This window comes from Streptopelia decaocto, assembly GCF_964273445.1.
Source record: "Streptopelia decaocto genome assembly, chromosome: 13".
Lineage (NCBI taxonomy): Eukaryota > Metazoa > Chordata > Aves > Columbiformes > Columbidae > Streptopelia > Streptopelia decaocto.
Window position 1 is genome coordinate 2,439,148 of NC_138668.1, and position 27,953 is coordinate 2,467,100.

Below are 27,953 nucleotides of genomic sequence, written 5' to 3' on the forward strand. Positions count from 1 at the left end.
GGGCAAAACCAAGACTGTGAATCTGAGACTTTGCCAAAAGTAGCTTGAAAAAAATAGCTTAATCTGTAGCAAACGCGTGTACAGACACACACGCACAAACAAACATCAAAGAATGAGAACAGCAGCCTGTTCAGAAGATGCCAGAGCAGGACAAATGGTGCAGTTCAGGCTGGAAAGGCCAGTGTGAAGGAATCATTTGGAATCTAAAGATGGGAATATCAGACGGATAAATGGACAACACGGAGACCTGGCACAGCATCGGTACCTGCTTCATCGCAGAAACAGTTAAAACCAGCAATGTCTGCCATAACACTGCCACAAACTCAGAGAACATTCTTTCCCAAGTTAGACTGGGTAAAGTGAAATCTGTTAAAGAGCAATTAAGTATATTAGAAAGCGGGTTCAGCTTGCTGCGGGGAATCGATAGATCCCCCTGGTTCTGTGTCCCTGCAAGTAACGAATCAATCAAGCGAGTGCCTCACTTGACTCCCACACAGGAACCAAATCTGTTTACAATCCTGGAATAAATAAATAAATGAAACTCAACACTAAACAACACCTTAAGTTTTCCTCGGTGCACGATATTAACAGCAGAGGACTGAACAGCCAACTGCAGCAGCCGCGCTCCATTAAAAGAAAAACATGAAGGTGGGTCTGACGTCTTTGTGTAGCAATAATATGTCAGCGAAGCACACAAACAAGAAAACATCCGATATAGACAAACATTACTCAAAGGCATGAGGGACACAGACACGGCAACACTGTGCATCTTACGGTTTCATTAAAACCACTTCATCACTGTAGAAAAGTGGCACCAATCTGTTCCAAGTACGGGACGACCCCCGAACTGGACACCTGATCTAATGTATTTAAGCACAGCTGCAATCTGGATTTTCAGAAAAAACAAATGCACTTTTAATTGTCACGGGTAGAGAATTGTATTCACATCCAGCTCCACCAACTTGGCTTCTGCGCCGCATTGATCTGATCTGCACCGGCTCTGTCTGCTAAATGCCAAGTCCCGATGCAGCCCAGCTACTGCAGACACCGAGGGAATACACAAAGCCATTAAGCACATACCTCCCGTATCCTTATTTACCCAAAAATGGAAAGACAGGCTTAATTTTGTACAAGGCCTTCACATCTGCCAGGAAAGGTACAACCTTTGAAGGGAAAAGAAAGGAGAAATACCAAGTCGTTCCTTTATCGTAAACCACATCTGGAATCATTTGGCAGGGAATCAGTTCTGGACTTCTTCAATCCTACAAGATTAAACAGGACTAAAAATAACCTGAATTAACTACAGAGGATTATTGAAATGCAACGATCTCTCGGGAGCTGAGCCTCGGGCTCAGAGAGGTGGCAACACGCTCAGTCAAAACACCAGTGTAAGAAAACGTCTTCTCCAAAGCAAAAGGCACAGAGCAACAACTCTCCAGAGAAGAACGACTGAATCTGACTGTAACCATTGCTTCTGTTGGTGTCCATTACCCTCTTAGCGTAAGGGGAACAGATACCAATACAATAAATACATCAATGTCTGCTGAGCACTTTGTTAAGAACTGTAGCATTCCACAATGCAAAATGAAAACTGAATCAGTTCTGCTTGGGCAAAGCTTTAAGCCCAGCTTATTTAACCCTATTGAAACTCTGACTCAGCTGTCTCATCAATAAAAGAGCTTTGGCCAGATAAGGGATTTCAATGCTCAAAACAGTTAAACAACTAAAAACCACCCCCAGTCTACTCAGCAGAGCTTATCAGCCCTTCCTGTTTTCCCCCACCACCTGTTTTTCTACCCACTTGTTACATCTTGAATTAAATTACATTCCAAGCTAATTAAGATAATAACCACCTCGTGTTTTTGTTAAGCAACTGAAACAATGAGATCCCTCTTGTCTCTGATGGACTCAGAGTAATAAGGAACCAAACAGTAAATTAGCTACCCCAGAGATGACGTTTAATGTCTTTAGATGTATAACAAAATATTAAGGAAAACAAGCAGTCAGCGCACACCATACAATGTACAGGGTCTTGCCTCATTTTCTGGGAGCAACTATTTTTCCAATTAAAGCGAAGGGTGATCGTTAAGGCAGATCCAAGTCTTCCAAGATGTACTCAAGACCATTTCACGAGCTCTCATGCAGAAAACCAGAAACGTTTCGTTTGCATCATTTCTCATGGGTCCTCGGCGCTGAGTCCAAGCGCAGCGCTGAGGCACCAGCAGCTTCGGGCAGGAACACACAAGGACTCGGGTGCTTTGGTCAAACAGCTTGAGCAAAACACACGCTCATCCCACTCCCACTGCCCTGAAACAAATTACACATGAATTCTTTGATGAGGGCAAAGAAAATCCAGCTCGCTAGTGGGAGCACGGTTTGAATGTCAGTCTTACAGCACGACTACCGCAGTGATTGAATACTGCAACATTCGCACAGAAAAAATGGTTTCATAAGTCTGTTTTTTAAAATAAAAAAGTCAATTTAATTGGCAAATCTCTCGTTAGATCTAAGTGAAAGAGGTCTGCACACATGGACCGAGGCAGCTTCTCGTAAATAAAGGACACGTCTGTGCAGGTGACATTTTACTTACTGGTTCCCAAGGATTCTGTGTTTGCCGCAGGCACCACTTCAAGAAATAAAACATTGTTTTGGGGACTGATCTAATTTCATTGTTTATTACATTTCATCCATTGCTCTTCTGGGTAGAAGTGATTAATAGATATAATTCTATGTATCCTCCTCCAGAAGTTTTCCAACAAACAGAAGAAACAGAACAGCGTTTTCATGACTTCCCATCCTAGTGTTCCCCCCCTCTGTAAAACAGTAAAAATTAACATCAAAAGCAACATTTCAATCTCTAACAGGTACGCACGCATTTTATGAGTTACTACAAGAGTTCTGGAGCTTTTTCTTTTTTAAACAACAAAATCGTATTTGACATCTAACAAAGCCATACATGTTCCCGTAAGGCCCGGCAGGATTCAGCACTTTTTTAAAGGAAAGAGGCTGGTTTTTAAAACTCAACGGTAAAACTGAAGGTTATTCATGGTTACTGGCACTCGGCCCTAATTTCTGGTCACTTGAGCCTCCTCCTGTGCCCCACGAAGCTGGTGGATGCCAATGGCAGAGGCAGCGCTGGGGGTGCCAGAGGGGGAACCAGAAACTCTTTAATTGCCCCGTAGAAGCAAGAAAAGCGCAAGGGATGCAAAAGGGGAGGAGGGAATGACGCCAAAAACCGGGGAATATTTACCACAACTTTGAGCTTTGCTCATTACCCTTAGCTCTTTGTACTACAGTCAATATACACATCAAAAAAAGTATTTGAGATGATTACTAGACCATGTAAGAACTGTGAAGAACATATGATATGATAGTTCACATAATCTGTATTACGCATGTTCTAAATGTATTTAGAAAATCATTTTATAGATGGTAGCAATAATTAATATCTGGACAAAGAGCTAAGGTAGGGCAAACAAAAATACCAGTTACTATTTGAAGATAAAAGGAGTTTTTGGCAGAAGTTGGGATTTCACAGTAGCTCTGCAATCTGCTGTGATATATCAAAATATGACAGATGAACCAAAAACATATCAACCTTCTCCAGAAAACATGAAAGAGAATTTACAGAGCAACAGGGGAAAGGAAACCGCTCCGAGGGCTCTGGGTTGGGATATTGAGTTTGCCATCTTGTGGCTGACTCGCCGGAGCTTTGATCTGCACTTGCCCTGATCACAGAGCTCGAGAAGATTCTCAGGAGCAAACAAACAATACATCCCCCATGTTCTTCATTTCCATTTGTTTAGCATTTTTATGTCTCAATGAATAATAGAATCAGATCTATTAATTACTAGAGAAGCTCGTCACACAGATGAAAGAAACGCTGTCCGAGGGGACTCCTGTGCTCTCTTCAAAACATTTAACATCTGGATAAATTCTCTCTCTCTATTTTGTTTTTTAGCTTCTTCTAAATGTTGTTTCTCTAGCAGCAATAGAAGTTTTCCTAAGACAAAAGGCAACTGGAAAGGCAAATATCTGCCAGCAAAGCCTGCAGCTCAACCTGCCAGATCCCCTTTGAAAACCAGTGTCCCAAGTCAACTCACCAAGACACTGCCCGTGTGACCGTGTCCCTCACCAACAGGTTGTCCGTACCCACAACACCCCGGCAGGAATCCAGGGGTTGTTATTGTGGCCTGCACCGCACTGAATTCACTGAATTCCTTCTTCTAGCTCTACCCGAGACCATTGCAAAAGCAGAAGAGCTTTATGCGCCAAACCCGGCAGGGCTCCCTTAGAAACACGCAGATGCTCACTTTCAATAAACCTTAAAATGCCACAAGTACTAATCAGCAGAAAATTATAGAATATACTTTTCATTAAAAAATAGCTCTCGAACAAAAGCCAAATGAAAACTCACCCAGGTAAATAGGCCTTTCCTTACCTCTTTACAGCTTTTTCCCCATACCTTAGCACACATCCATGCATAATCTAACTCAGCCTAAGCACACTCATTCATTTCTATCGCTCCAATTTAACTAAACTACTCATTTTTCAATTGTCAACACATCTAAATAACTTTGCCAGCAGCACAACTCATCTCTTTCATAATTATAAGAGATACTAAAAGGCTCCTTTCATCTTCCAGTGAGCATATATTTAGCTAGTTTCCAAATACCTGCTGCAATTTGTTATCCGGGGCTGCTTCTTGCCCCCGGCACTCTCCTTTCTGTAATTCGCTGACACTCTAAGGATCCAACAATGCGTTGTACAGCGGCAGTACATCATTTATTTTAAGATGTTCAAATTGTTTCCTGGTACCAATGAGAGTATTTCTTCACCCTTTCAAACTCCTGCTACATATCAGAATGGGGTTTTTTTTGAACCGCTGAACACAGGAACACCTCAAATGGTTTTTCTTCATCTGGGTATAGAGCGAGAGTGTCTCTGCAATGGGCTCAAATTCTTGAATACACACTCCATTTATTATGCTTAAATGATCTATGTCCTTTTGGGACTAGGTGAACTATTATGATTCAATCAGAATTTGTTCTACCTTGAACTTCCAATCACCTTCAAGCTTAAATTTAACTTAGTGCACTCATTGCCACTTTTAATATGGCCAAACCAGGGGAACATATGGATCTTGTACGATTATTTTAAATTGGAAGCTCTCTCCTTTAATGGTGCGATCAATTAATCAAGCAAGAACTCATAAAGCCGATGTTAGAAAACATCGTAACAGCGTTATAAAAGACAACAACCCCAGTCTTCCAGCGATCTGACAGCACTAAGGAAAATCCAATGACCAGTATCACAGAACACATCACAAAACAAGAACACATCTCTCTATTGACCAAGAGTTTCTGGCTCTGGGTCACTGTCTCCTGTGGGCACGTGGTGTTTGGTCAGCTATCTTGTGTGCTCACCCTTACTGCTCTATTTCTTATCTTACAATCCCTATTGACATAAAATCTCTTTCCACTTTGTACCGAGTCTGCCTTCTGCTTCTGCCCTATTAACTCATGTCAATATAGCAAAGGGAGCAAAATAAAGCAGCAAAGTCAATACTCATCCATCACATCTTTGCGCAACTGCTGCGACGCAGAGGAACAGACAGGTCAAAACGGGAGATGGCTGAGGGAGCCAATTCAAGCCTCCAGCCCCGCTTGGCATCAGATGTGACCACAGCATCACTTTCCTGGGGCTCACACAACAACAGCGGCTGCAGAGGTCACAAGTTCACCTGCCAAATTGCTACGGAGCATCCCGACTACTCAGAGCAAAGATCACAGGGGGAAGCAGCGCCTGCTCTGATCTCTACGGCGCTTTTGCAAATCAAGTCACTCAATACAAGCTGCCCTTGTTTTAGGTGAATTACAAACTGCGGTGGGATTTACCAGATAGTCCCACCTTTTTGCCTGTGCTTTTTCTGCCCTTCCCGCAGTTGCACTTTTCTAACTAAATTACAAAGTAGCTCTGGGAATAAAGGAGGGCAGCATCACCGAGCACTTAACTGGACAGGATGAGCTCTTTTTCTCCCCCAATCCCTGCCAACAATAGGAACACTGGAGAACTGAATTCAGAACAAAGCAAAAAAGCATTTATGAGACAGAAGAGATTAAAGCATTTCTACCTCTGATTGAATGACCACGGCACCACCTCCCCGTGCTCCTGCTGCTGCCAGGACGTGATTGAGCCAGGAAAGGGGCAAATCCTCTCACCAGAATGTTAATGTCCTGCTCCTAGAACCAGGAAATCATTACCCAGTGCAGCAGAGGAATGAATGCTACATGATCTCCCTGCTGGTAATTTCTATGGGAGATTCAGTTTATTTCAAAGAGACTCCACAAGGTATTGCAGAACTTTAAGTTGTATGGGACTGATGAAGGGCTGGAAATAAAAAACCCAAAAGGACAGAAAAGAGTAAAAATGAAATTGTGAACGGGATTTAAAGACAGGTTAAAAGAGCCTGTGTGAAATCTGTGACTTCCACTGTGGAGCAGTAAAACATATTAACTCATCTCACCAAAATACAGGCTGCAAAAGACATTGTCTTAGTACATTTTATACACACCAGGGCTTAAGCCTCATTTCTCCTTTCCCATGGGCAATGCTGGGGGTGCCAGGAAGACAAAAGGAAAGAAGACGAGTGCTGGACAATGAGGTTTGTGACTCCTCTTCAGTTCCTGCCGGTCTCTGCCCACAGACACAGCAGCGGCACAGCTGGGCATGGTGGGGACACCGGACACACATCTGGCTGGACAGGCCACGGCTTGACATTCCGAACTCTTACAGTACCTGAAAAGGTTGTGGCTTTCCTTTATCCCCACATGTGCAAGGACAAACTCGCCAAAAAGAGGATGTTTTCTAAGTTACAGACCTATTTAGAGATAGGTCTATCAAGCCGCCGCCATCCTCTGTTACAAAAGTACCTCAAATGTAAGATTAGAAGCCTTAACAACACTTGTAGATGTAAGAATGCTTAAGATACTGCCAAATATTTAAACGTTTTTTCTAAGAAACTGTATCATATTTACTTAAAGGAAAAAAGCTAAACAGTATAAGTTGGCTAGTGTTATCACAAGTCTTACAATACTTGATGATTTCTCTAAACTACCATATCCTAGATGTGGATTTTCGTAATTTCAGAACCAATTTTCATAGTAAGTTACTGACCTTCGTACTTATGTAGAAGAACCTTAATAAAACAGCAGCACTGGCAAAAACGAAAGCAAATAGAAAGAATATTTGTTGACTTTAAATGCTGGGGGGTTGATGATTTTTGCATTCCTGAGATGCCGCATCAGCTGTTCCGTTGGGCAGAACGTCAATCTGGAAGAGACACAAGGCTCCCTGGTCATAAGGACGGATCTCTTTCCAGCTCTATTCAGTTGTGAACTAACATAGGGACAGTCAGGCAAACCCCACAAATTGTTGAAGTTTCGCCTAGTTATAAGTTACATGATAAGTTTACTGATTTTTTCGGTCAAACAGCGTTTCCCATAAAGATGGCAGGCACAACCTGAATGCTTTTAGAAGAGAAAAAAAATAGAGGTTTTGAAGATCAGCAAATTGGGCACCTTTTCCTTCCCATTATCTTTGAAACAACAGTTAATGCTACATGATGCAGAATTTACACCAGAACACATACAGTCAAGACTAATTATTCTTTTTTTCTCATCTGGAAATCAAGAAGTGGCAAAATAATGTAGGTTTAAAAGAAGGAAAAGGTTAGCTATTCAGATATCTGTTTAGATGGAGACGGAGCTGAATGAGCGATGGGATCCTTGTTTTGCACACCCAAAACAAACCTGTGTTGGCTCCCGGAATCACAGAATCATTTTGGGTGGAAAAGACCTTTAAGATCACTGAGTCCAACCATTAATGTGACACTGCCAAGTCCACCTCTCCCCCATCTCCCCAAGATCCCCATCCACGTGTCTTTTAAACCCCTCCAGGGACGGTGACTCCACCACGGCCCTGGGCAGCCTGTTCAATGCCCGACAGCCCTTTCCATGAAGAAATTGTTCCTGATTTCCAACCTCTCCTGCTGCAACTTGATATATGGATGCAATGAAGCAATTATAAAAATAATTGTATTTAATGCTGTTCTGCGTCCAGGTTCTAGGACCATTTGCACAAACAGAAAGCTGGTGTTTATCATGGACGTCACTGGCAGCCTGTAAAGTCACCAAATTTTACACTGAGGCTTCAGGTTAATGGACAAAGGATTCTCACATGGTAGCTGTGCCTCAGACACCAAGTTTTAAGCTGTTCCCCATTTGTGACATTTTAAACAAATAGATTCAGTAATTCTGATGGATTAAGGGGGTTTGGTTTGGGGTGTTGGTTATTTTTAAACAGATGCAGCAAACAAACAGTCCCTATTCCAATAGGGTAAAGGCTCCAAGAAAGGTTTTCCAACCTCTGTTTCCTCTGAGGGTCCCAGTTTGTGCTGGATACAGAGCTCGCTATAAAGCGCCTGCCAAGAGATACAAGTTTGTGACATGGGAACTGAAGTTGTCACTTGCAGAAACCACCACAAACATTTTGCAGGAACATTTACTATCTGTTAAGCTGTGATGAAATCGGAACTAACAGACAATACCACAGGCACCAGTTCTCAAACTGTTTTAATGTCAAAAGGTATTAAATGAAGTTCTGACCCACGTGGAGATCAGAGAGACCAGTCCTGCCACTCTCTGAGGGAACTTTAAAAGCCAAATACTCAGCAGTTAAGAAATGTCAAATATATCCGTGGAACCATCCTTCACTAACTACCCGGCTTCCCAAGCTATTTTAGCTTTAAAATGCGGGAGGAGTAATTGTTCACCTGAAAGCAGATGTAGGAAATCAGATTTTTAAAGATTTATGAGTTGCAGGAAGAATAATGGCAATTAATAGGAAAACTAGAACTGCTCTTCATCTCTCCATCTGTGGCGCAGCCCCGGGCTGCAGGGCTTGCTGGCTCCCTCCTTGTTTCCAGAAGCCAGGCAGGAAGGTGTGAACAAGCAAACAATGGGTTTCATCATTTGGCTCCATTTGCAAAAGCAAAAAATCCTTCGTGATGTCTCAGAGCTTGCAGGAACAGCATCTGCATCTGCCTCTTGTAGCTCAGAAGTTATAGACGAGCCCATTCATAGCTCTTGGTTAAAAACGAGCAGTCAGCTATGAAGGGTCTGAGCTATATCATATAATAGCTACATATATAATTTACACTGTATAGCTATATATAAAATAACTTGCTGAACCTTTTTATGAAAAGAAAGTGAGCCTCCCTACTCCCTTCACACTTGGATTGATGCCTCACAGCGTAAACCGGCTCTTCAGATGAAAGGAAAAGGAGGAATTTTTTCACAATGAAATTCATTCTCAGCCGTGACAGGTTTTTTATTTCTGAACTGTCTTCGCTAAGCAGATGATCCCAGAGTTTCAGCTTAAACCTTCCAGTGACTTGCAAGCATCTCCCTGCACTAAAAACACCACAGTGGTCATCACCTCTCGTTCCTTAGTTTTTTATGACCTACTATATGAAGACCTTATGTATATGTATTAAAGTCTGCAACATTTACAGCTAGAACATACAGGAGGACAATCAAGTTAGCCAAGCATAAAAATAAGGGAGTCTCAAACATCCTTTGCTCACTTTCCAGGGACAATATACACAGAACAGGCACGGACTGTAAAATCAAAAGGAATTTAAATCAATTTAAAATTCAAACAACCTTTTCTCTTGCCTGCCAGGGGCTCCAGGGACACTAACACACACAGACTTGCTCTTCTGCATTGTTTCCTCAGGTCTGCATTCTCGCTTTTTAAACTTTGTTTATGAAAGTGGTGATCTGAAATATTGATGATTTACTCAACACTCCCATGGCTTTGCTGGGCTGCGGCTGCTTTGGCAGCGATGATGTGCTGGCTTCACTTCGCACTGCACCTCTTATCTGCACAAAGTGGGGTAGGAACACACGATTTTTAGACTGGTCTCTATTCCTTCCTACCTTAGCGACTCTTCCATTCGCTTAATAAACCCCATGACGATGTGTACGGCAAACCAGTAAATTCACAGCAAAACTCTGACTGTCATAAAGTCTTGTCACAGTGTCAAAACAAAGCTGTTCCCACAACGGTTCCTGTCCCTCCATCACTCCCACAGCCCACGCACAAACTGCCCAGGACACCCGGTGGGGTCTCTTTGCGTATCAACCTGCTCCAGAACCCAAAGATACCACCAGCTTTGTCTCCTCAGGAGGGTTCGCCATTTTCTTAATAGGACGCTACTTAATGAATGGGATACAAATCTGATTAAGGCAAAACAAAATTTAGCTGCTTTATGACATGTTTATATCAAGCAGAATTTGAAAAATCTGCTTGGGGCACAGGTAAAAGCTTCAGGAATTACAGGTGATACGAACTGCACTTCGGGCAAGCCCTGCACACGCAGTACCAAAGATACGCTTTAGTAAATAGGATCATAAGCCTTGTTAACTCTCACTGCCACAAGGACTCGCTCAACATCACACAGAAATCCTGGGTCACAACCAGAGCTGGAAACAAAACTGCTGCCAAAGGTCCACCGAGTTCTGAATATTTCTGCAGCCCAGTCCTACACAAGTGTCTCATCTCCATCCCCATCCAGCTTCTCCCGCATCCTGTTTACATTAAGCAGCTTTAATGCTTTAGAGAACACTACATTATAGACCATAAGCAGAAACACAGATATCCTCGCGCGCTTAGAACGCAGGTAACATTTACTGTACTTCAGAGAGGATCCGGTCTAGGCCAGGTGTAACTACACAGCAGGCGCACATCACTCACACCATCAGCCTCCTTCTAAGAAGGGTTTACAAGCCGTGTTTGGTCTCTGCTGCAGGACTTGTGCTGGCCCCAAGTTTCCTGCACACCACCCAACCTTCACATAGGCCTCTCCTGACACCACGAGGAGCGCCCAGTGCTATAAATCCCAGTAGGGGAACAGGTGAATGGCTTCTGTATCAGTAACAATCAGCACAGCGTCATGGATTTCATGGTGTCTCCCAATTTTCTCTCTTTTTCACCACGGGTGGTGATTCAGATTGTTAGTTAGGAATATCTGTTTATTTTTGAACACCCCAAAAGGAATTGCATTGGATACAGCCAGCCTTGCGTTAGTTATTCCCTCTGCTACAATGAAAAGGTTTGTATTTGGAGACATGGTTAATAAAAACCCTCCTTCTTTGGGGATTCAAAGCCCTGAGATCCAAAGCACTATTCTAAACCAGGCATGCTTCATGCAAATGAAAGTTTTCCAAAAGGTCATTGGAAATATAAAATGTAATTAGCCTAAAAACATCAAGTATTTTTAGGCACCGCTTTGCCCCAGGTCATCTTACTGTTGCTTGTTTTTTATAATCACAGTTCTTAGTGTTTTCTTCCTTTTTGGATGTTGTCAGGACAGAAAAGCTGACCCACTGTTAGAAGGTATCACATTACTCTGAAATAGGTGAGTTAGAGTTGCCACCCATGGCTGTGCGCTGCTCCACACACGATGATACAGGTAACACAGGTACACTTTTAGTCATAAGGACGCAGTTTTGGTTTTTATTTTTAAAAAAGCCACACTCTGCTGTCCTATTAAACCTAAATGGTTAATCAAAATTGCCAACAGATTTTGCCACAAACACTAATAGCCTATTGATAACCACAGCTGCCCTTTCCAGCATCGGCACAGCCCAGGGTACCCACAAGCGCAAGCAGCAGAAATGCGGCGCCTCGGGAAAAGCACTTGATCCCGGAGCACATGTGGACAAACGGAGCAAAACTCACCCAACAGTCCTTTCAAAGGCAGGTCCAGCCTGGCTGCTGCAGCCGAGTGCCCAGCAGAGGGGGTCAAACAGCATGGCCAGGTGACTTTACCGACTGCATAGAAAATTATACTTTTGGTTAACAGAAAACTGAAGTCCTAGCCCCTTCATCGCAAGCCTGACATACCCATGCTGGGCCAGTGAATCAGCGTATTTACTGGTATATGGCTCCAGCAATAACATGATACACGGTGTCTTTCCACTTCCAAGCTCCTCCTATATGGATAAAGTTTAATTGTTTGTCTTATCCAAGTATCGAAACTCTGGTTATGTATCAGAACCATTTAGACAGAGTCTCTTCGCCCAGCTGCCAACAGCCCTTCGGTCTCTTCTGTTTGATATAATACTGCCCCCCGTTCCACACGTGCACACCACCTTCTCTCTCAAATGGTTTAATTGATTAATCAAGTTGAACTCTGAGCAATTGTTCTCAACCTGCATTTATCTTGAAGGCTTTTGCTTCTGTATCAGATCTGAGCATTGGCTGCGTGCCCAAACACGTCTGTCTTCTAATCCTGCCAGCTGCTCTCATAAAAGGTTTTACTTCTCCCTACAAACCTTGCTTTGCTGATTCTTCTGTGAGTCACCAAAACGCACTCTGACTGCAAGAAGCTCCAATTCTTACACCGGTGTAACATTCATAGGATGAAAACCAAGGCACAAGACCCAGAGGAGCAGTTCACTCAATAAATTGGGAGTGTGGCACAGCCAGACAACCTGTGTTGCAGTTGTACCCTTGGTGGCCCAGGATTCAGGTTCTTTGAGCTGGGGGGCAGCACCGCTCCACCTTTCAGCCACAACAGAAAGGGCTGCAAAGTGACTTCAGTCTTGCTTTTAAGTAAAGATGCATCAACTTAAATTATACATTGGGTTTGCCAGAGTCAATTAATGCATTGCCTTGGTGATGATTTTCCCTCCAATGCAAGGTGCAAGGAGAGAGGGAACTGCTTTCATTAGGATAACGCATGGATATGTGCTACTTGGGAGGCAGAGTCCCATTGAAACAAAACAAAAATCTCAGAGTGTTTCCTTAAAACATACCCTCACTATTACTAGTAGACACTTTGGACTCCACGTATGAAACTGCCATGGGCTAGATCTGATAATCCCTTATTCGTACAGCCAGAAAGGGATACATTTTGGTTTATTTCCATAAATATTTCAAAAGCTTTCTCTGGCTGAGAAACAGGAAGCCTCTTCAATAGTTATTCCACTCAAAAGAGTTTGATTTTTGTTGCTTGAATAGAAGGAAAGCTGGGGGGGTTTGTTGCGGGGGTTTCATTGTGGGGGTTTTGTTGGGATTTTTGTGGTGGTTTGGGGTTTGTTTTGTTTTTTACTGATTTCCATCTCTTAAGAGTGAGAACATATTTTAAAACTTATGAATATGTGAACATTGTTTTAAATATTGAAAATATGTAAAAACAGGCCATACATAAAATATGACAGAAAGGAAATTCCATTTTGCTGGAACACTGTTCTGAACTATGGAAGAGTACAATGCCCAAGCCCTCTGACCACGCATCCAGCCACAAAGGGCGCCCTCAATGGCAGATCCTACCACAGTTTTTCTTCTACACTTTAAGGAAAAAAAGCTTTTAAAAAATTCAATACATTTGCTTCAACAAGAAATCTTGAGGACAAGGGTGGAGAAACGAGGAAACGCTGTCAAGGCACAAACCCACCCTCAGGATCTTTCCAACATTTAATAGAAGACCTAGAACAGAATAGAATAATTTCGCTTGGAAGAGACCCTCAGGACCACCGAGTCCAACCATAACCCAACTGCAGCACTAAACCATGTCCAAAAGAACCTGGTATAAAACCCCCCAGGGATGGTGACTCCACCGCTGCCCTGGGCAGCCTGTTCAATGCCCGACAGCCCTTTCCGGGAAGAATTTTTTCCTGATATCCAATCTAAACCTCCCCTGGTTCAACTTGAGGCCATTTCCTCTCATCCTATCACTTGCTACTTGGGAGAAGAGACCAACCCCTCCATGCCCCGAGCTCCTTTCAGGCAGTTCAGCCAGTGATCAGCTCTCCCCTCAGCTCCTGTTCTCCAGCTGCACCCCCAGCTCCCTCAGCCGCTCCATCACACTCGTGCTCCAGCCCCTCAGCAGCTCCGTCAACTCCTCTGCGCTCTCTCCAGTATTTCAATGTCCTTATCATGAGGGTTCAATACTGAGCACACTATTCGAGGTGGGGTCTCACCAGCACCGAGTAGAGAGGCACAATCACTCCTCTAGTCCCGCTGGCCACACTACCCCTCGTACAAGCCAGGATGCTGTTGGCCTTTCTGGCCACCTGGGCACACACTGGTTATCAATCAACACCCCCAGACCCCTTTCTGCCAGGCAGCTTTCCAGCCACTATTTATCATCACATTTTCCTACGAAGGCCTTGCCTTGTTCCCCTGTGCCCGACTCCTCCGACCCACCCACCCCTCCCCAAACCAGAAGCCTCCCAAGTATCTGGTGCTTCACCCAAACCACGGCCAACAGCTACACTGGAGCAATGTGCAGGAAGAGCTTCCACCATGGGCGCTTTCACCTCAAGATATTCCACAGCTTTTCATTCCTTTCCTTTCACTTGTAACATTTTTTAGCTAATTGGCTCCAGAATGTACAACCCTGGTGACAGCAGCCTGGCTGTGCAAACAGAAGAGGTGGAGGAGGAGGGGAGGGAAGGCAGAGGAGCTGCCAAGGCTGCCGGCACCATCTTCTGTTCCCAGCACGTTACTGCAAAGCAGCAGCAAGACCTGGGGACGCTCGTCCTGCCCTCGCTCCCCCTGAACCTCCGGGTACCTTCTGCTTCCAAATATCCCAAGACAACTTCGGAGCTTTTATGCAGACTCCAGAAAAAGCAGGAATCCAAACATCAAGTGCAACTAAAAGCAACAGATTTGAAAAGAAGAAAATTAAACAGACGGGGGGTGAGGGGAGAAATGCAATTACAGCCAAAAAAATAAATGTGTTTCACCATTAGCATTGCACAATAAGAAGGTTTGTCAGGCACCGGTTTAGCCTACACATGTTCACATCCGTCAGCATTTCCATGATAAATCCTAATTTTCGCCATTGTTGATCACATTGAACTAAAACTTGGTATGCAAGTTTTTAGCACAGATGCTCAAATAAATTATGCACATTAGTCATTTAACTTTCAGAGCAGCAAAAGAAAGCTGCTTTTTGGTGGGGGAGGGTTGGCTGCAATTTATGACAAGTTGGGGTTTTTTCGCCTTACACAGCTAAAAAAGACAAGGCAGCTTACTTTTTATTTTTTATTGAACTTCTCAATCTGTGTGTCTTTTGCACGGATGAGAAAACACTGACATTAGAAACTAAAAATGCCCTCTCCCCACCAACAGCTATATCCTTAGAGTATCTCCTCCATTTACTACATTGCACCATGGTCTATACGCTCACATGTGCGTACAAGCAGGCATGGAGAATATTAAAATGAAAATAGATAAGGCAAATACCAATAATAGCAGGCTGAAGAAGTCATGCGGTAAAGTTGATGTGATCCAAATGAGAAATTGTTAAACAAGCTACAGAGCTGAACAAAGTTTATGTGCAGATATGATCAACTGATTGAGATATTCAGCCAAGAAAATCTATTTTTTAGACATAACGGTATTTCATGCAGCGTTTGAAGTGACACTTCCCAGCAGTTAAAGTCCTACAGAACTCACGTTTACCTTGGTGCAATGCCTCAGTGCGTTCTGGCTGTCCCCGCTCTCCCCAAAGCACTGGGAAAGCATCGGTCTGTTTTAAATAAACAATATTAAAAGTACCTTAAAATACTTCAGAAAAATCCACAGTCTTCAATGCCCTTGGTATTAGGGAAACTACAGTAGGTATTTGAGTACATGAATGTAAAGAGACAGAAAATTCATACTGCGTTCTGCCACCAAACCTGCCCTGAAAGGTCCAATGCAGCTCCAGCTTCACAAATCAAGAGACAAACTGGTTCTACACAACCTTGTTTGACTGGTGACAACCGACCGTAAAACACCTCACAGGCACAGCTCAGCAGCCATGGCCGGTGGTATAATTGTAAGATACTATATGGGAAGAAACAAACCTGTATCACGTGCTTTTGGTAGAGAAGGGAACAAAAACATTCTCAACAGGTACAGATAGGAATTAATGTATTTCATTTGCCTCAAAAATAACGAGGTGCAGAGTAAATAGGATATATAGAGATGCTTTTGTTCATGTGGTCTTCTGGATCGGCATGTATGAGAAACTCGGGTCACTGTATCAAGTGACTCAGCAGAACCCAAACAACCACAAAGCTCCTCCACAAACCAAGTCCAGACTTGCCAGGCCACGTTCTTCTACCTCATCCGTGGGACCATCCTTACGATTCAACACCAATTCTGAAGATACCACCAAACTGAAGGGCTCTCCTTGTTTCCAACTCAAGGCTTACACTGCAGAGGCGATGAAAGACAAAGCCCTAAGCGCTGGAAATCCTAAATCACTACAGTTCCCAGAGCTCTACACGAAGCTTGGCGGCAGGTTCCATTCAAGATTCTACATAATAGCGCTAGTTTCAAAGCAGGACATTTTTGTACTGCTGCCTACTGCATGGCTGAGACTATAATTTCTCCCATTTCGCAAATCTACCACGGGCGTGGGGCACCCTTCCTTCAGCCCATCGGCCTCATGGAAATCGTTAGTTCGATCATAGCATCTCTCCACTAAAAAGGAAAGGATATGAATAATGAATATAGATAGGAAGTTTTCACTTCAAATTACTTCACTAAGTCTAAATATTCATTCTAGCTTCTGAGAACTCTAGACCAGTATCAACACACATGTACTTCATGTAGGATTTTTATGAACTTTGCTCTCCTAGAAGTGAGGGAATTATTGTGCAGATGTGAGCCACACTCAGAGAAATGCCAAGGAGATTTCTCTCTCCATTACAGCTCCATATTGAAACACGGAGTGTCCGCTGTACAACGCACCATCAAGTACAGTCTATGCTTCCTATCAAATTAACTGATTATTTTTACACATTTTTCTGCCTGGACACCCAACATGATGCTGAATCAATGTCTCCAGAGGAGCACTAAGAACAGAACTAAACAGTTTCTACCTTTGTTTTTAATCATTAAAAGTGACCAGAGCACTGAGCAGAGGCGTTCCACAGATCCTCCTTCAATGGTCTCCAAGAATCACAGTCAAATATAAGGTAAGAAACAAACATTTTTACTGGGTTTGCACGACACAGTTTCCACAGAGCTCCAGGCTGAAAAGACAACGCAATTACAGCTCCGCCTGTCCCCTGTAGGCTGTTCTTTAAAAGAAAATATATAGGAAAAGCCTAAACAGAAAAAGAGACTGGCTCCATGAGCTTCAAAAACCTGGTTTCCCATGGATTTCTCTCTCCAAAGGTCAATATTGACTCGAGCAGACATCCATTTCTCATACCATGAAAATGATACTGATACCAGCATTGCCACAGCATTATCAAATACCACGAGCCTTTGAAGAACTCGATACGGCAGAAATTACAGCTGGTGATATGACTGGGGTATCGGAACAGCCCTCGCTCGCTGCCTGTCTCAAAAGCAAAGGCCTGGGCAAAATCCCGTGTATTTTGAATTGGAAGCAGAAGTTTTTTGCCTTCCTATTTTCTGCTAAGGATTAACTATAGAATAGAAAAACATACAGAAAAGCTTTGCATCTACCAAATGAGAGTCACAAATAACCAGATGTTGCTTTGGGAGCTTACTATGTGAATATATTTATTTGGAGAGAGTAGATTGGTCACTTAATGGGACACTATCAACTACTATCTGGTATAAAAATGCATGAAAGATCCATTTTGGAGAACAGAAAAAGCAATACCTACTAGTCATTTCTTCATAATATTCCTCTATAAATGAATGCAGAACCTGCCAGCAGTTAATATTGCCCTGAAGCACTGTGAATAAACATTTGTCTGGTATTAGGTACACGCACACCAGCACATATAAATCAAGGTGCAATGTGCCATAGAGATGAACAAGAGAAGAAAAAAAAATCCCTACCTTGTCCTATATTAGACATTAAGTGCTTCTTTTGATCACAAAATAACTCATAAAGCCTATCAAAAAGCCAGCACTTCTCTCTCTGTCAGATAAAAGGCATTTCACTGTAATTAAACTTGTGTCCAACTTTCCAGAAGATGAGGGGGAGAAGCCTGACAGGCTCTATTTATATTTGTGACTGACACTCCTTGGGACATCCAAGGAAAAGAGAAGATGGGCAAGAGATTTACGACACACTTCTGAGCTCACAGCACTTATGGAGATGGACGGTTCTGAGCTTCTCATCATTCATTCATCTTTTTGTTTAATTTTAAAAAATCCCTGCTGCCCAGCTCCGAAGCATTTTCTGTTGGGTTTGCAATCTGCGTTCCCAGCCTTCAACGGTCTCGGGTTTTTATCTCATTTTTAAGTGACAACACACACAGCAGGTTGTTTGGGTAAATCAGCTCTATGTGATTTATATAAATAAAGGTGGTAAACAACCATGTGTCTTCACAGAACTCTGTGAGCACTTGGAGAAGGAAAAGGTTTTTTCAAACATATTCTAGATATCCCTTTCCACACACAAAACAATATGTCAAAACACATGGCTGGGTTTCTGACACTCGATGATGAGAATAAACCATCAGCTCCTGGATCCCAACACCAGAACCGAAGATTTACTGCTCTTCCTTTTCACTTTGTGTCCTTCATCCCGCTCAGCACCATCTTCACTTCTGTGTTGCCTTGGATTTGACTTCCTACAAGACACCTCAGTGGTCCAAGGTCAATATTACACTTAGATAACAAGAGCAAAAGTAGAAAAGAAATTGTTGCTTTGGGAGGGGTAAGTAACCAAGACAAAGGACATTTTCGTTGCCTGTCTGTCAGAATCGAAGCAAAGATCAAACCGTAAGCAGCATCATTCCTTCATCCTGAGCCATCTCAGAGGCCAACACTGCCAAGAAGGGCAGTTTTCCCCTAAGTTTCCAATTCTACAATGCTTTCCCAGAATTGCATTCGGCAGTCTCTCCAGAGACTTCACACAATGCTGAAAAAAAGAAATAGTCGAGTTTTCTGACTTAAAAAAATAGTGCAACTACTACAGAACTTTTCCATAAGACAAGCTTACAAGCCGTTTGACCAGCTCTGGATAGTACAAGCTACAACTATCAACTCTTCTTGAAAAAGTACATTTCAACATACCACATCTATAGCATTCACAATCTGGGGAGAAATATGTTCTTAAATTAACAATGGCTGCATGGTTTCATTTACCCTCTAAGGAAACACCTTTCCTTCCTTCCCTTCTCCTGAAGGGCAGAACAGCTACACTTACTCCATGCTATCAAGGTGGCCTTAAGCAATCTTCTTTTGAACTTTGGAACCTTTGGATTGTTATCTTTATTCTGCAGTTACCGAGCTCCGCGACATTTCCCACTGTTCCTGCTGAAAGTATAATTTACTTTATTTACACAGCTTGTAGCAACACACTCCACAACGGGGTGAGATCCCATCACGCGCTACCGATGGCACTTGCAGCTCCGTTACTCAGCAATCCTGAAGCTGCAAAGAGAAGCGAGTTGCTGTTTGTGTTTGGCGCAAGAGCGACCTGCTCCTCTTTCTCCATTCTACCACCGCGGGAAGGCTTTTCTCCCCGGCAAAAATGAGCTCCAAGGGAGTCGACACAACTCAGACATGTAAACAATCACTGTTAAAAGAAATTGATTTAAACCCACTGTTCAGGAAATTCAGTCCTGTGGTTCTGTGTCTAAAAGCATCTGACGTGAGTGATACAGCAAATATGATCCGCATCCTCTTTTGATGGCTGGGAGGGCTTGAGACACGGCAACCGCGCAGCGTGCACCAAACACACACAGACTGAGCCCCGGAGCCCCGGCCAGAGCAGCGGGAACACCAGTGCAAAGGCTGATTTGGAATGATGTGGCTTTTCTGTGGTGTGATGACCTCTGCTGCCTTTTTAATGACAGAAACACCCACTCTAAAAAATATACTGTAATAAATAGAAGAATGAGACAAAGTAAATTTAGCCTGTTTAGTGAAGCCACATGCATTTGGAAAGTGTTGTTACCAGCGTGTTTGTGTACCATAACTCTCCATTCTAGATCAACTAAGGGACATTGAGAAGCAGTTGAGTCAGATCTGTCTCCAGTTTTACCGAAACGGATGGGACCATACACAGCAAATTGTTCCCTTGCAACACCTTTTCCATGCCTGGTTTGTTTTCTGAAGTCAAGTCCTGCTCATAATGCGCTACATTAGCGATTAAATCCCGCTCCACTACCAAGCATCATCTCCTATCGGAAAGAAACTGGGGACTATTTGTTAGATCGGGAGACAAACAGTAGCTGGCAAGTGTCTATCACAGTCACCAAACAACGTGGGAAAGGTATCATCTCTGGGAATAAAAACCAATGAAACGACTGCAGTATAAAGACTGAAAGAATACCCAGCTTGCAATAAAAAACCCCAAACCTTCCAGGCACTCTTCTGCCTTTGTGTAAAAGTTCAGTGATGACCAAAAACATACACTGATATGCTCAATATCAGCCATTCAGAGAAGAGGCTCGGATCAGCATCTTTAACACCACGCTCAGACCGCTGCTACTAAACCAGATTTGCCCTGGTAAGCCAGGACTATCTGCGATTCTCCACCTCATTGCCAAAGAATAAATTCAGACTAACAATGATGTTTTCTTAAGCATCTACCAAATCATTAATTTTAATGGCGAAAATTAATCAAAGCTTCTTAAGGTGGGCAAAAATTCTTCTGCCTCTGTAGTTCACACTGCTTCATACACAACCACTGACTACACACCAAACAAAGCGCTCTCCGTATTGAAGACTTAACATATTTCAAGTAAGGGCAAAAGAACTTGTAGCTGAAAAAACAATAGAAAACTAAATAAGTGCTGGCTCAATCACTAGAGGGAGTCACGAGCACATATTAAGTTACTGTAATGCACGGGCCATTCTGAACACAATTATGAAACAAATAAGAGAAGACCATCAGCTAAATCTGATGCCATTCAGGGAAAAGAGAAAATTAGATTCGCCTCCTTAACAAGGTTTTATTTGCAAAGACTCAAGACCTTCTCCTGGGAACTTTCAAATCATCTGTAATGATAGGTTTTTAAAAATGTATCTTATTGCCTGCATTTTAAGACAGAATAAGGTATGTGACAGAAGCAAGCTGAAATTATCAGTTTTGGAAATGACACACAGCACCGCATCAAGAAAACGTTAGAATCTTAATTTAAGCAGCTTTCCAGCCCATTTCACTTGAAATCAAAAAGTAATCTTAATCATGTTTTTATTTTTCAACTAAATTGGCACAATTACATCCAGCGTGAAGAGGCACTACCCAAAGGCTGCTTTTCCAACAGATGCTTCCCCTTGGCCACTAATAAATTTAGAAAAGCATTTATCTGACAGAAAAAAAAAATCAAAATCAATAACTCAGATATTCTCATCATTCTTTTATTTGATCATTTGATCAACTGTGGGCTTGAAGATTTGCTTGGTTTATTTTTAATGTATGAAATGTCTTTTTTATATCTGTGAGAATTTCTTCCCTCTCTAAATTTCTGAGCAAAAACCACAGAACAATTTGGCGGCTGCACCTGTGGGAATTCACAGTTGGCTAACAATGGTACAACTGACTAAACTGGTGTGTTAACAGCAGCACCACACACGGAGCTTTTAACACCCAGTTTGAATCCTGCCCATCACTGGTAACGCGAAGCCCAGAACACAATCATCTCTCGAACCACAAACCCACCGCGGAGCTCAGGAGACGCGCGAGCAAACACAGCCCAAGACAAACCAAGAGTGCTTGTCCAGCGCTCAATTACGCAGTAATTTGACTGTTTTAAATTCAACATGTTCACGCCAAAGGTTGAAATTCTCCACACTTCTGCTGCTTAGACAAGTCAGCTAATACCTTGGTCATGCAAACAGTTCCAAGAGGTGTTGTTTTTAACACCAACAGACAACAGGCTCCTAATATGACAAAATAAAACAGTGTGAAAAGAATCTGTGCACCAATAATAAGAAGCGCTTTCTTGCACGTTATGGAACCATGTTAAGAAATGCCACGTGTAACCAGTGCAGTCTGGAAAGTTAAATTCTGGCAGACAAATTCATTTCCCCTATTAGATATTCACTCCCACACCAGAGCAAAGGCCTAAACACCCTCCGGTTTCAAATACATATTTCATTCTATAAACAGATTGCTCCTCTCAAGCCAAGCAATACTTTGCCATCGAAACTGCAAACACACTTTTCCATCGCTATCTACACAAACTGGTCCTCTAAGCAGTGAAATCACAGCCCTCAGGGCTCTTGCTCCCTTCCCATACCCACACAGCTATTTTGCACATTTTGCTGGGACATTCCCTTTCCAGGTGAGATGCTCTGGGAAAGCAGCTTATTTCCCCTTGCAAACACTTTAGCTCATAAAGTAAAGCTGGATAAACTCTCCATCGCATCTTCCCACAGCTCTTCATCTTTTTCTTCCTGCAACGATTTACATAAGCAAAAAACTCTTCATCAACATGGGAAAGACAGAGGTAGCATAGAAGGCTCCACGGAGTAGCAGGGAAATCTAAAAAGCCATCCTCTCCAGCTGCAGTCCTTGTTTTCTTTCTATAAGCTATAATATATTAATAGCAGTGTCTTGCAACCAGCATCCACTATTGGTATCACTTACCTGTTTGTGATGGTGGAGTTCTGCTCTTTCAGCACAAGCTCCCTTTGCTGCAGGGCCACAATTTGCCTCGAGAGATCATCAGGTGTCCTACACAATTAAAACAAAATAGAAAGTTTTAACAAATCATTGGTTAAAATTGTTCCATACACAACCAGCAGACAAAGCAATTTCACCAGGCCAAAGCTGGTGCAGCTCCTTAGAACAACGCTGGGTTACGTGCTGCCCAGCTCACATCAAAGCCGGTTTTACTAAAGCCATTGCCGGGTGCTGGAATCACCATCCAAGTTGCGGCATCTCAGCGCTGTCCACTTGAAGCCCTGAACCCTCCCAAAAGATGTAGAGTCAGCAACACCTAATTCTTCAAAACGAGCAGCCTGCGTGAACATTCATACCAAATGAAGAGACGGTTGATCACTTCAATGTACACACTTGATTGGACATACACAAGAACAGGTCCTCACGGCCTCTTCCCCACCCCAGCGCTCAGCACCGGCACATGGTGAGCACACCCGGCGTTGCTCTCATCGCTGCCAAACTACAGAGTCTCAGTGGAGCACAAGCACAGCATCATTAACAGGAGGGGGAGAAAATGAGGCGATAAACGTACATGCAGACGGTACAACTGAACAACTCTGGCCACTGCTGAACAACCTCAGAGTGCAGAGATGACCCAAAGCAGTGTCCCACACCATCACCGGGTGCTGGCTTCAGAGTCCTTCACACAAGCAGTGACCCCAGAGCCACGAGGAAAAAACCCAACACAATAATCCATCAGCTCTAGCTAGCGGTTCAGATACCACTGATAACCTTTTCTTGTCAAAGAGATCAAAGATTCACACAGATCTGCTTGGAACAGCTCTGCAGTTGACAGGAATAAGCTTATTTTTCCATCAAATCCAATGACAAATTCTTAAAGCTAGTGGAGTGGGATCAAGATAACTCTAGCCTGGCAGTCCCAGAAACCACATCAACAGTCTCCACAGGAGATAACTGCGCTTTTTGGAGACCTACCTTTAAATTGTGACTGTAAGAGATTCGAGTCTAAATGAAGGCAGCTTACAAACAACACAAGAAGATTTTTTTCTCTTGAGCCACCAGAAAGGGTTTCCCATCCTAAAAGGGAAGCATCTATATCACATTTCTCAAAGGAAAGGAAGCTGGAAAGGCTATCACAGCATGTACTGGGTACATCCCTTTGCTGCAGCAGAACGCGTCCCTCCCGAAGGGGAAGAGGGACCCGAACCTTGAAAGGGCTTTTTCCACAGGGTTGTGGGAAGCTCATTTTGCAGAAGTGAAACCTGTAGAAACACATTCTGTCAGGTCTCCCAACATGCAAACCAAGGCTTCACTGTTGCTGGCAGATGAAATTAAGCCTTGGCCAGATTTCACATGATTCAGCCCTGGAATGAAGGCTGCCACTCCAAAAAATGAGTAAGTACATGTGCCTCTAGCTTGACCATTTGCATTTTGACTGAGCCTAGGACTAAAGAAAAGTCATTCATCTGACAACACCGCTTTTTAGTCAACTATTCACATACAGAAAAGGCATCACTTTTTCTCTTTAATAATCTTTCACTTCCAGACAAGTAAAAATGAAACAGTGAGCTGATGCAGACAGGCACTATTCAACTCTGCAACCCCATTTCAAAGGTTCCTGCGTCTTCCTTCCAGAACTGCACACCTGTAGCCTTCCTCAGCAGAAAATCTGGAAGCCTCTAATACCGCTTGTGTTACAAGTCTTAACAGTTGATATATAATAAAAGAGATGGACGTGGCCTCCCTCAACAACAGAGACACATTGCAGCAACCAAAGCCATTTGTCAGAACAGGGTGAAACGCTGCGCTCCAAACACATCGCGCTCCATGGCCAAGGGAGCTCTGAGAAGAAACCCAGACAGCAAGCTGGAGATAGTTTGATTAAAACACCTCAAATTCAAATTCTGGTAGCAGAGACAAGTTACTTTTAAGTGCACCTGGGTTTTAAAATGTGCTGCAGCGCTAGATAACACACTTCAAACTCAGGTAGCTGAGCAGGATTCTTATTTTAGACAGTTCCACGTCTCTTTACTAAAAGCACCTAAGGGCTGGGCATGGGAGCAAACACTGGAGAACTCACTCAGCCCAGACCGATACAAACCGCATCTCCACATAACCCAAGAGCAAGGGAAAAATAACACTGGTTTCTCGGGATCTCAGCTCTGAAAAGCTCAAAGCTAACACTGCACTAACTTTGGTTTCCAAGTTGGTGGACTCCGGTTCTTTCTAATGGTTATAAATGGAAGACTAAACGATAACATGTGCTAGAAAGAGGAAGACAGTTGGTTTGGCGTGCTCCACAATGTCTGCAGGGAAAAAGGTTAACAGCAAACACCTACAAGCAAAGTCTATAAAATAGTCACAGTTTTATTTCAACATGGGTTCATTAGCTTCTATCTGCAGGAAGCGGAGCTTTGACTCGGATTTTTCTCTATGAACTAAGGACGTAGATACCTTTCCATGGTAGCTTCTAACTAGAAAAATCGAGAGATAAAGGAATTACAAATTAGGTTTCCCTTTCCACTTCATCATCTTTCACCTACTGGAGTCGAAAGAAGCTAAAAACCAGCAAACCCCAGACAGCAACGGTCTGGGTATGCTTAGTCTGTTGGGCAAAAAGAACCTGTAAGTAGACACATCGATTTCAACATGGACAATTTCTGTAAAATTAAATGCCAAGTCAACAAGGCTCTGAAAAATGCAGCTCTAAGCCTCTCATAATGCAAGCAAATACAGCAGATTTATCACAAAGACAGTCGGGATCAGGCGAATCTCTTGCCATGTCCAGTGCCGGCCGCCAACACAAGTGTTTGGTCCCTGCATCAATGAAATAATTGCACAGACTTTTTAAAATGAAAAGTATATTTGCCTCAATTTTTCCCCATTTTCTCAGAAATGCATGCTATAACGTATTAGGACTGAGACAGAGAACTGAAACTAATCCAATAGTAAAATGAGACAGGATTATAAAAGCCACAGATTTCTAGTAATGATAGCTCCTGACAGGCTTCCAATGGAACACCATCATCCTCATCTGTTTGGCAACTCAAATCAACAATCAGCTTCCAGCCTCAGTTTCAGCAATTGGCAGCTTTAGGTTTATACTTATTGCTGGAGAATGTTTTATTGGCACTCGATTTCTTTTTTTAAGTGGAGTGGCATAGATATTGCACAGTCCAAGTGAATGGGTATTAACCTTGTCTAAAGAAGAGTTCACTTTAAAACTAAACTGTGTCGGGTGAGCAGAGATGAAGACACCCCTTGCATGCACTTTTGCTGCAAATACCTTTGTTGCGGGGTTTCAAACCTGTTTCTGAGGTCTGCATCCCATCCTGATCACACACAATTTCGCAAAAGCCAAAATTACACAGTTCCAAGCGAAGGAATGAACACCACACGCACAATGAAATTAAATCAGTCGAGCTTTCAATCTGAAGAGAATTGGTCAACTCCCAAAGCGCCGCAGCCAGCCCGCATTGCTGTGAGCAGCCCCTCATCTCACGTGTTCCTGGAAACGATGCCACAGCAAGAAGTTTGTCAGCATCTCAACACACACTTAACATGTTCTGGACCCGAGAGCCTTTGTCTGATGGGCTCGCTGCGTATCATTTTTCCTAAGGCTCCTTATGAAACATTTCACACAATCACAGAATCCCAGAATGTCAGGGACTGGAAGGGCCCTGGAAAGCTCATCCAGTGCAATCCCCCCATGGAGCAGGAACACCCAGATGAGGTTACACAGGAAGGTGTCCAGGCGGGTTGGAATGTCTGCACAGAAGGAGACTCCACAACCCCCCTGGGCAGCCTGGGCCAGGCTCTGTCACCCTCACCCCCAACAAGTTTCTTCTCAAATTTAAGTGGAACCTCCTGTGTTCCAGTTTGAACCCATTGCCCCTTGTCCTGTCACTGGTTGTCACCAGAAGAGCCTGGCTCCATCCTCCTGACACTCCCCCTTTCCATATTGATCCCCAGGAATGAGTCCCCCCTCAGTGTCCTCTTGTCCAGCTCCAGAGCCCCAGCTCCCTCAGCCTTTCCTCACACGGGAGATGCTCCACTCCCTGCAGCATCTTGGTGGCTGCGCTGGACTCTCTCCAGCAGTTCCCTGTCCTGCTGGAACTGAGGGGCCACAACTGGACACAAGATTCCAGGTGTGGTCTCCCCAGGGCAGAGCAGAGGGGCAGGAGAACCTCTCTGACCTACTGACCACCCCCTTCTAACCCAGATTAAATTACCAACTTCAGCTCCTTTCTCACAAGGAATCACAAGCTGGACAGTTCTTCCTGTGTCCCACCACCTCATCCCGAGAGAGCATTTCCTTCTGCAATAACATTTAAGCAAAAATCAAATATAAAAACCCAAGCAAACAAGAGAATTTGAGCCTAATTTGGAAACAAGAGTTTTTTGTGCCCTAAACGGGTATATTAGGCCAGCGCAGCTCAGCAGCACAGTACGGCACGAGAAGGACAAAACTGCTCTTAACCAAAGCTCTTCGACTTCCTTTGAAGTGCAGGTAATTTGAAAAGGAGCCATTTAAAAATGATTTTAGAAAAAACCTACAATTCTTTAAATGAAGTGAAGAATTAACTTAATGGGATGCCCATCCAAGTCACTCAATGGCCCCCAAGTGCCCGCTGGCACACTTTTAACAAGGAAAACGGCTTCTGTGATTTTTTATGCCTTTTTTTAATGCACACGACTGGCGTTTCATAGGCATTTGCTAGAAACCTCTGTTGAACCGTCTTCGTTAAGGATCTGTTACCATTTTGGTATAAACTATGACAGTTACACACTGAGAATTAGGACTTGGTAAGCAGATGAAGACGTTAAATTAAAAATTTGGATATTTTTTAATTTATAATTTATTAGAATGTCAAATTCTTATTATTTCTATAAAATGTTTCAAAACTCCCAGCAAAGGAAGAGGTTTGATTGTAGCTGACATTAAAAGTGCAACTAGAAAGTAAAACTAAATAGAAAACCAGGCACTTAGTCAAACTCTGTTTGAGGGGCTAAGATCTTCACTTCTGTTGCTTTTTAATTAAACTTGCTTGAAGCTACCAAATAACACACTTATACTGAATTACTCAGAATTACTGATTTTGGGAATTCTGTGGAATTAGCAGCTCTCTATATATTTTTAACTCTGTATGAATACACAATGACAGATTTTATTGTCGCGACTAAGTCCTATTAAATTGAAATGAAACATTCCCGTGCGCGGCATTTTGGGTCAATTCATAAACTGCATTACACTTGAGCATCATTAACTGGTAGAGGCGAGAGCTAGAAGTCTTCACTAAGTTCTTGTTAAGAGAATCAG

General features: G+C 43.1%; 1 protein-coding gene across 1 annotated transcript in view; it reads right to left on the bottom strand.

The window, feature by feature from the left end:
• MAD1L1 (mitotic arrest deficient 1 like 1) overlaps positions 1–27,953 on the bottom strand; it is a 305,040-nt gene that overhangs the window by 244,644 nt on the left and 32,443 nt on the right. The window contains exon 11 of the mRNA XM_082064189.1: positions 22,598–22,684. Coding sequence (XP_081920315.1) covers positions 22,598–22,684 — 87 coding nt within the window. The remainder of the gene's footprint in view (positions 1–22,597; positions 22,685–27,953) is intronic.